Source organism: Alosa pseudoharengus, unplaced genomic scaffold, assembly GCF_046254945.1.
Source record: "Alosa pseudoharengus isolate Yale_2024_CS ecotype anadromous, Long Island Sound unplaced genomic scaffold, YU_APseudo_1.1 YU_APseudo_1.1_scf_22, whole genome shotgun sequence".
Taxonomy (NCBI): domain Eukaryota; kingdom Metazoa; phylum Chordata; class Actinopteri; order Clupeiformes; family Clupeidae; genus Alosa; species Alosa pseudoharengus.
Window position 1 is genome coordinate 14,308,703 of NW_027468680.1, and position 9,518 is coordinate 14,318,220.

General features: G+C 42.7%; 1 protein-coding gene across 3 annotated transcripts; it reads right to left on the bottom strand.

The window, feature by feature from the left end:
• Nucleotides 1-3,008: 3,008 nt before the first annotated feature.
• Nucleotides 3,009-9,500, bottom strand: lgals3a (lectin, galactoside binding soluble 3a). 3 transcript variants are annotated; one of them, XM_076300654.1, is made up of 7 exons: nucleotides 9,383-9,500; nucleotides 8,951-8,968; nucleotides 8,190-8,367; nucleotides 7,681-7,883; nucleotides 4,553-4,641; nucleotides 3,928-4,084; nucleotides 3,009-3,401 (listed from the first exon to the last, which is right to left on the bottom strand). In XM_076300654.1, exons 2-7 carry the CDS (start codon nucleotides 8,963-8,965, stop codon nucleotides 3,246-3,248), a joined length of 798 nt encoding a protein of 265 aa, XP_076156769.1. In that variant the 5' UTR covers nucleotides 8,966-8,968; nucleotides 9,383-9,500; the 3' UTR covers nucleotides 3,009-3,245. The 3 variants fall into 3 exon arrangements, with proteins under 3 accessions (XP_076156769.1, XP_076156768.1, XP_076156770.1); XM_076300653.1 differs by having other exon boundaries at nucleotides 7,681-8,367; XM_076300655.1 differs by lacking the exons at nucleotides 3,009-3,401; nucleotides 3,928-4,084; nucleotides 4,553-4,641 and adding an exon at nucleotides 5,811-6,570 and having other exon boundaries at nucleotides 7,681-8,367.
• Between the last annotated feature and the right edge of the window lie 18 nt (nucleotides 9,501-9,518).

The following is a 9,518-nucleotide window of genomic DNA, read 5'->3' on the forward strand; positions in this document are numbered from 1 at the left end:
TTAAATACCGTTATCATATTCTGTAAGTCGCTTTGGATGATGTAATAACTAACTATACCTGTGATTGAAGCACAGTGATCCATGACATTCTCCACAGTGACATGACATTCTCCTCTCTACTTTATTTGAGTTCAAAATTACTGGGAAAGGTCTTCATTTCTTTACATCCTTAAAGGATATTCATTCAGTGTGATGCACAACCTCACGACAGGTGTAGCCTAACTCAGGGATCAGCATGGGCCCCTTTTGTTCTCCATTTACACAGGTGATAATTCGTTCTCTCGGATTTACCGATCACTGTGGATGATAGGCTACTCAGTTTACATGTCTTATGATGACTATTTGCATGCTTCAGCACTGCAAAAAAAGATATCTTACCAAGTGTTATAATCTTATATTAAGATACTTTTATCTGCCAGTAGATTAAGTAAATTTATCTTAATTTAAGATAAGATTCTTAAATTAAGATAAAATTAGCCTACTTAATCCACTGGCAGATAAATTTACTTGTTTTTAAGTCTTAATTTAAGAGGATTTTGACTTATTTTAAGTCAAATAATCTTAAAAGAAAGCTTACATTTTTTTAATATTAATATAAGATATCATTTTTTGCAGTGAGGGATATTTCAGTCTGGTTGAAAGATTCACCTTCAGTTCAATCTCTGCAAAACTGCCCCTGGTATCCCCAGCTGTTTATTCCCCAAAAGATCAGCATCCAGCTCGGCTCATCTTCATTGACTCTAAAATGGCACTTAACTTGGGTGTTACAATTGATGACAGACTCAATTCTCTGAGCATGTAGCCTAAGTCAGTTTATCCTATAAAATATTCGGAAGAACACCTTAACACATATGTCACACAATTTCCTGTCATGGGTCTTTCCAAACTGGACTATTACAATGCAATAGCTGGTCTACATGCTTGTGTAGTGAGACCTCATGATTCAAAATGCCACAGCACGTCTGGTCTTAATTAAACAAAAAATACACATGTAACTTCTCTGTAGTTACTCTTCATTGACTTCCTGTAACATACAGAGTGGATTTTAAAGTATTGCTGCTGGTTCTAGGACCTAGATTTAAGACATATTCCATCAATATATACCTTCCGATCTCTCAGATTTCAGTCCAGTCCAGCTCTGGAATGCACTTCCTGATTTAAAAAAATGCTCCCACTCAGACCAGCTGTGCAGGGGCAGCTGTGGCCTATTGGGGCAGCCGTAGCCATGCTGGTTAGCGCTTCAGACTTGTAACCGGAGGGTTGCCGGTTCGAACCCTGACCAGTAACGGCTGAAGTGCCCTTGAGCAAGGCACCTAACCCCTCACTGCTCCCTGAGCGCCGCTGTTGTAGAAGGCAGCTCACTGCACCGGGATTAGTGTGTGCTTCACCTCACTGTGTGTCACTAAGAGGTGACAGTCAAGACTCTTTTCTTCTGTTTTTCCTCATTGGTGGAATGATTTACCCACAGCTCTTTAAGCGATAGTTTTGGGATCTTCAAAAAGTGTAATCTGTTTCCCTTCTAAGTAATTCATTCTTAGAGTGTTTCTATGTTTATTATGCTTGTGTTAAATCTCTAAATTTAGAATTAGAGGATCTCTAAAACTTAATGAATAAGAAAGACATAAAATATCACACAACACAATATACAATACAACACAAGCCAGTCCTTTTTAGTCATATGTAACATTTTATTAAAAAATTAAAAATAACTAACTCTTGTTGCAGTGTCTTTGGCAAGTCCAATTAATTCATTGACCAATTGAGAGTGTTGACAAAGAGCATGAAGATACAGACAGTTTTCTTGTGAAGAAAGTATCTAGACAAACACAAGTAGCAAGTGCATCTGCAATAATGAGATTATTGAGCTATGAGATTCATTCAGGTAACATTTAGGCTACTCATTGTAACTGTTTTTAATGACTAATACTCCAGGGGATTCCTGAATCCACTCCAAACATATATCCCCTTTCACAAACCTAAAATATTATAACAATAGGAGGTTGCTATATGGGTCATTGTTCTTGGGGGCATTCCCCCTTTTGTAACATAAATCATCAACAGGTCTACAAAAGTCCAGAGAACCAACAGCTGCTGGTATTCTGAGAAAACTAAAGTGGTTAAAGTTAAAAAGCAAAAGAGAAATCCAAAATCCTCACGTTATCTTTAAGTAATGGGTGTCATACACTCCCATGCTCAGAGTTAATATCAACTTGTGCTGTGCTCCCGTGCTGTTCAGACTCTGCACTCTTCCACCGTTGTGTTGCTCTAAGAAATCCCAAACTGGTGAAATCACTGTGCCCTCACACCCACATGCTGTAAATCTCTTGTATTATAGAAAGACTGGGCTTTGCCGAGTCTGACAAGACATCTATCAAATCAAGATCAGTGAATAATGGACTGATTAGAGTGGTCTGCCAAGGACTCCAATGCCATTATACAGACAACTACATTTTCCTTCAATTGCTTCTCAGTTCTGAAGGCTGGGAATACTTCAGTCTGTTTCTGCCCTGTGTTCGCACGAACGGTAAAGGAGGGACTCATTTCGAGTATTTTAGCATGCTGGAGAAAGTAAACAAGGCCTGCAGATTTAAGACAAACACTTTGATATAGGTACTGTATAGGAGCTAAAGCAATTGGCACAAGCTGCTCAAGCTTCCATGTGGCTCTTAGTACATAACCCAAGCGATGGCAAAGCAATTAATGTGTCCGAACAGTACACTGAATCAGTTCAACTCTTGAATCGTGATTACACAGCAATAAACCAGCCTTTGGCCCCATCACGGAGGCAGAAATAAGTGAAAGTTGAATTCCGCCTACACAGAAAAATATCAAGACAATATTCCCAGCCCTCACTGGATACTTTAATTTATACAATGTATAACTATGATTAGAAACACTGTCATATCCCAATGCAGGTTGTAGGAGTTACTGCATTATTATTCTCACAGAGGGATAATGAACTCAACTGCACTCTTTGTGATTCTGTGATATATTGAGTCCAGCAGCTCTGTTTGTGTGTGTGTGTCTGTGTTTGTTTGTTTGTTTGTGTGTGTGTGTGAGAGAGAGAGAATGAGAGCGAGAGAGAGAGCATGTATGTGTGTGTGTATGTGTGTGTGTGTTTGTGTGTGTGTGTGTGTGTGTGTGTGTGAGTGAGAGAGAGAGAGAGAGAGAATGAGAGCGAGAGAGAGAGCATGTATGTGTGTGTGTGTGTATGTGTGTGTGTGTTTGTGTATGTGTATATGTCTTTAGATCATGCTGGGGCCTGCACTGTAGAGAGCAATGTCGCCCTCCACGCGGACGAGCGTGACCTCCTCCAGCCCCCCGACGCGGTGCTCGTACTCCAGCAGGTGAACTCCATCAACTGCCACCTTGAAGCAGTCCTGCTCCACCAGGATCTTCAGCTGTGGAGAAACACAGAGACACAACACATGGTGTGAAAGTCAGCCATCTGTGGTTACATCCGAACAACACTGAATAAACCTTCCTTGCACTGATACCTGGAGTGACAAGTCTCTGCTTATGAATTACTACAAATTCCACTTAACACATAACATACAGACATCACTGACAGTTATGCATAGGTTGTGTACTGTTGTGGTGGCCCTATAATCCTTGTAGGAGCCTGTCATGTACTGATGTGCAGCATAAGTGTATACATTCATTTTGATGCTCAGGTATACAGTATAACTAAAGCCAAAGTGAGCTACTACATTCAGACCATACAACAAGAAGTCCACAGCTGAATGAAATTGCGTTTCTCCAAGCTCAATGTGCAAACATAAACATGAAAGGCAACAGGCAGACATAAAAGACAGCAAAGACAGACAAAAACACTACAGCATAAAATTACACTGTGCAAACATATGTTGTTTTAACACAATTCTATGCATATGTGAAATACAGATTGTGTTAAGACTCCTCTCTTACCTCAAACTGTCGGCCTTGGATGAAGGGGAACCCCCCATCCCTCTCCTCTGGACCCCAGTAGCCACCCAGCTGTGAGTTACGCACTATGGTCTGCTCAGGGAAACGGGGGTTGAAGTGGAACACCACCTCTTCACCCTTCACAAAATCTATATGGAACCTGAAACACATACAACCAAAATGAGAGGGGCGATAAATGACATGGGATATGACGTGGGTATAGATGCATCTCAGAGCTGGGGATGAAGCACAATCTAGTGCAGGAGTAGAAATATCAACAGGATTCCTACATCTAAAAGGTCAAGGACTTTTCAAGGAATTTCCAGGCCAACTTAACTCAAATAACAAAAACATACAGGCATTATAGAAGCTTGCAAAAACAGAGCCTTCACGTGTGGACGCTGTGTTACAGCAATGGTAGAGTACATGATCTCTTCCATTTTCTATCACAAAATAAATAATTTCAGACACTTTAAAAGAGCTGTCTATTTTCAAAAAAGTTTCAAAGCCCTTGAATTACGTTTCTCAAATTCAGAAGATTTCAAGGATTTCGAGGATCCATGTAAACCCTGTGGGTATATGTCTGCTGCTGTGAGTGTGCGTGTGGGAAAAGGCCTGAGTGGTGTACCTGTCTCCTCCTGGGAATGGCTCTCCAACCACGGTGATCAGCAGGTGAGGCATGATGCCCGCATGAAGAGGCAAATGGTACGGCACTGGCTGCAGGACACGGCAAACGGACAACAGGAAGTACATAACAGGTCACGATCACATGTTCCACCACAGACGAAACTTCAATATCACTACACATCATCGACAAGAGCAGATTAGGAGGGTGGGTCTGTCAGTGGGCATTGCCACATTGAAATACTTCACCAAGGGATCCGGTCTGGCCAGGGAAATCCTCAGAGCAACTGCTCATTAACAAAATTGACTGAGTTAAAGTGATTAGCATGCTCTGAATGTGTCGGACCTCAAATGCCACCAGCACACCATCAACTTCACAATCTTTCAACCTGATATGTGTATGTGCAGCCCTGTCATTTTTTAACCTTCTGTGGCCAATGGTACTTTCATTCTGGTCACAAACTCCATTATGTGTGGGGAAACACTGGATACATGTGGAAGAACTAAACATCCAAAGTAAAAGTTTCACAACAGTGTTTCATACTTTTTTTTTAGACTTCTATCAATAAAAACAAACCTTCTGTCCATGAGTCATGACAACACTGTGACAGTCTGGCTTCCCCATGGCAACACTTTCCATGACAACACAGTGGCCCCATTGGATCCCTTTGCCCAGATTCCAAGGTCTGACCACGCCCCATGACTCACCATATGACATACCAGCAAAGGCCTTAGGTTTGGCCCCTTGTAAATGTGCATTAAACACAGGCTTCAGTGTAATCTGTCTTTGTAACAGTATTTGAATTCTGAGTGAAGTACTTTGACATGTGTGGATGTATTGTTTAGGTATAATAAACGTACATTGGATACATCAGTAGGATGTAGCCTATGTATGTTGTTTACCTGTGCGAAGAGATGTTACAGTGTACCTCGAAACATTGCTTATTACATACATAACTTGCTTTGTGGAAACATCATAATCATTTCCCAGTTGGTGTGTCTTGTCAAAGTACACTTTCTGTATCATTAAACCACAGAAACCAGACACCCAACATTCCAACGTAACACGGCTGAGGGCATAACACTACATTGGACATGTAGTGGAAATAACCAAAGTGCCTACAAATCACACTTGAACCCAACACTGAAATCATGCTCAAAATTACAAAAAGAAATTACATGTAAAGTGAGTGTTTATACATGTCATTGTGTTTCATTGTGATAATATATAAAGTGTCATTGAACACAGCTTTGGAAACAACTTTGGAAAAGATACACTTGGTCTTTATTCAGCCAGAAGGGAAAAGCTGGAGTACATTCATTCATGCAGGTCACATTCCCATGCCAGATTTGATGAAAGTAAAAACATGCACTCTTCTCCTATCGAGTACAGGAGATCCTAATTAGTTATTCAAATTAATCTGGAAAAAATGAGAAAGGCTCTTCTCACTGAAGACTCAAGTCAAGGGTTCAAGGGTGTGCTATATTTTTTCTACATTTCTCTTTAGTTGCAGTGAGGCTTGCACACTGCTAACAGTAGGTGTTTCCCTAAGAACCTGTAGAAGTTCAGTGAGACAGGGGACAGCTGAACACTGACCTGGCACAGTCAGTAACACATTAACAACGTTCAACATAATCAACATAAGTGTTTCTTAAGTAAGCAGGTGCTTTTTCAGTGATTAAGCATTGCTGAAATAAAATACTCGGCTAAAAATGTATGTAGTCAAAATAGCAATAATAATAATGATAATAATAAAGTGCTTCATTTGTGAAAAATAGGCACCATTTGGTCCCAAACGGGGGGAGGGGGTGTTTAAGGGACTGTGAACGTAATCAAAAAGCGGTGAGATGCTTCTGACAGCTTGGCTCTGTGATGCTGAAGCTGTAACGCAAAGGGCCCATTAGAGAGGAGCCAGTGAAGAGCTGTCTGCATCCTCCATCTCATCTCATCTCATCGTCCTTCTGCTGCGGCAGAAGGCTTTCAGATGCCTGCACTCAAAAATATGGCGGTCTATAGGGGGGCTGAAAAATAAGAAGACGTGGCAGTGTTATTCAATCGGTCCGTTCTGGGTTGTTTCTATTGCTTTAGTGGGTGAAGCTGAATAGCGTTCTCTTCTGCCCGAGACAACCTTTGCACCACCTGATAGCCACAGAGCCAACCCAGTCTTATCACCGTAAGACAAGAAGCCGGCGTACAAAAAAATATGACAAAAGAAAGAAAGCAAAACTGAAACAGTCCCAACAACACAGATGAGGGCATAAGAATATTAGGCATGCCACGCACCGACAACAGGGAAATGGGGGAAACAAGCAGAGTTGTGATAGAGGATTGCTTTATAAAGCCAAAAACCCAGAGAACACACAGCCTATTTACACCAAAAGTTCACACCATGTTCCCATTGTTTAGATGCCCTTAAACCACAACTAAAGAACGGAAAAGGGAATTTTTCTCTCTTGTGTAGATCAATACTTTTGAGGATGTGGACATCCCTTACTGTGTGCTGATACAGTAGATCAATGGATATTTCTCCCATTTTTCTTTCACTTTAATTTCCTCTGTGCTTCCTGAAAATTCTCAAGGGAAACACATAGTGCTGTCTTAGACACCATATAACCCCAATCTGCCACATCGGACTCCCACACTCTGCCTGAATCTGTGCTGCGTCAGCTCATTGCTAACCCCCGACACAATCAATCTAATGCTCAATGTATCAACCAATCCCGACAGTGCTGACATAAGGGACCTATGTGTGGGATTCCCTATCAAATATGCTTGCTATACCCAAGCACCAAATAATGCTATGTGAAGTGACATTAAAACACTAGTTTCAGCTTCAGTGAAAGCCGTACACAAGAATGTCCAAGAGTGTTTTCAGCGTGCTGGAAAGCCATACAGCATCATCCTTTACACAGCTTAGACCCACCCTCTTAGTCAGTGCTTATAGTAGAGAAGAGATAAGAAGAAATTGCAATACACACCTTTCACACATAAAGCATATCATCTAAAGCACCATATTTTTGCCATGTTTATGTGATCTTAGTTTTATGTATTGCTTCCTGATGTGGGACTTAATGTGTGAAAGGCATGCTAGGAGTGAAGGAAAGTAGAAGGACATGAGGATGTGTACTCACAAGCATCCCTCCTGGAGCACCAGGTCCTCCATACGGGCCCATGGGCCCTGGTCCATAAGATCCAGGGCCACCTGGCTGAGCAGGGAACCCGCCGCCGGGAGATCCCCATGATCCTGGAGGCAGAGGAGGGAACCCTCCGCTTGGGAAGCCCGGTGCTGGGCCAGGTGGGAAAGCTCCAGGGCCTCCAGGCCCGTACATCCCACCTGCAGGGGGTGGATAAGGCATGTTAGGGAAAGGTCCTGGTGGCCCGCCCGGCGTGGAGGGGAACAGTCCAGAGTTGTAGGGTGACGGAGCCCCTCCAGGGAACTGTCCTGGCGGGGCCCCGCCTGGTGGGTACCCTGGCATGGAGGGGAACTGTCCCGGAGCTCCAGGGCTGGAAGGGAACTGTCCTGGTACCCCCGGCCCTGGTGGGTAGCCCCCTGGGGCAGTGGGTGCACCAGGACCTGATGGGTACTGTCCTGGAAACTGGTTAGGAGCTCCAGGACCCGAGGGCCCACCAGGGAACCCACCTGGGGCAGGTGGCTGGGTTGGGCCTCCAGCAGATGGGTAGTTTGGACCACCAGGGGCTGAGCCAGGCCATCCGGGGTTTGTGGGTGGTGGTGGAGCGTTGGGCCCTGGACCAGAGGGGTTTGTGTTGCCCTGTTTGGAGGCTGCTCCCGGGACATCGTCTGCAATGGCATCAGCTAGCTACAAGCAAGGATGATGGTGATAATATCAAATGTGTTTGGGGCATCATCTTAAATCTTAATACTAGACAGGCCTACCTGTGTGAAGACTATCAAACTTCTATAGAGGACTACTCACTCACACCAGGCAGATTATTTTAGAAAATGAACAGGTGCAGCTACAAAAGTTTAGGCAAATGTTAAAGGTCAGACACTCAACATCTTTGCCAGCTCAGTTTTTGTTCAACACATTGTAAATCCAGGTAAGCAGAGATTGCAAATGAGGTCTTTATAAATAGCTTTCTTGGTGGTAATTGAATAGCGATTTGATTGACGTGTGGTTGGTGAGAGGGCTGGCAAAGCGTTCCATTCCATCCCATCACAATATAGGTATGGCGTAGAGTAGCATGGATAATGGAGCTAAAATATCCGCATAATTTCGACCACAATTTCACAGTTAAGCATTAGAATACACACATTTGGAGTAACGTTGATGTCAGTGGGCTATATATAATTAACTGCTTTAGTAAGTTAGTCAACACGAATTACCAACAAATGATTATAGCCTGATGGATAGGTTAATAAAAACAACAACAAAAACTTACCGAAAAATCTTCCATGGCCTGTAAAATACAGACAAGAGTTTTTAAGTGGCTAGAATGTGGATTCGGATTACAGAGAAATCAATGGCAAGTCGCAAGCAAGAGCGAGGTGAGTCAAAGTCGTAAACCGATTTAGGCCGAATTAAATAACGTCAAAGAGTATAGAAGCCCTTCTAAACTCTTTGATAGCGTTACATTGCTTTCTTTGTGCTCGTCGTCGCTTCCAAGTTTACATCACGCTAATAAGTTAGCAAGCTACACTCAAACAAAACAGCTAAGAAGCTAACGTATCTCTCACTTCGATTCAATGTAGCAAGCGTGTTCTATCTCTGTTAGCATTACATTGTAACTATTAAACAAACCGTGGACATTCGAAGCCAGCTGCATGCAGGTACTGATATGTGTATTGTATACATTGGGCTATTGTAACATTACCTCAGCTAGATGTGGGCCTCTTCTCTGTGTCTTAAGCTAGTTGGTTTCTGGACCACCCATTCACCACACCAGTGCAGTGATGGTGAAACTAAATTAGACAACTCTACAAAGGAAGTACGTTTAACCCGAACATGGT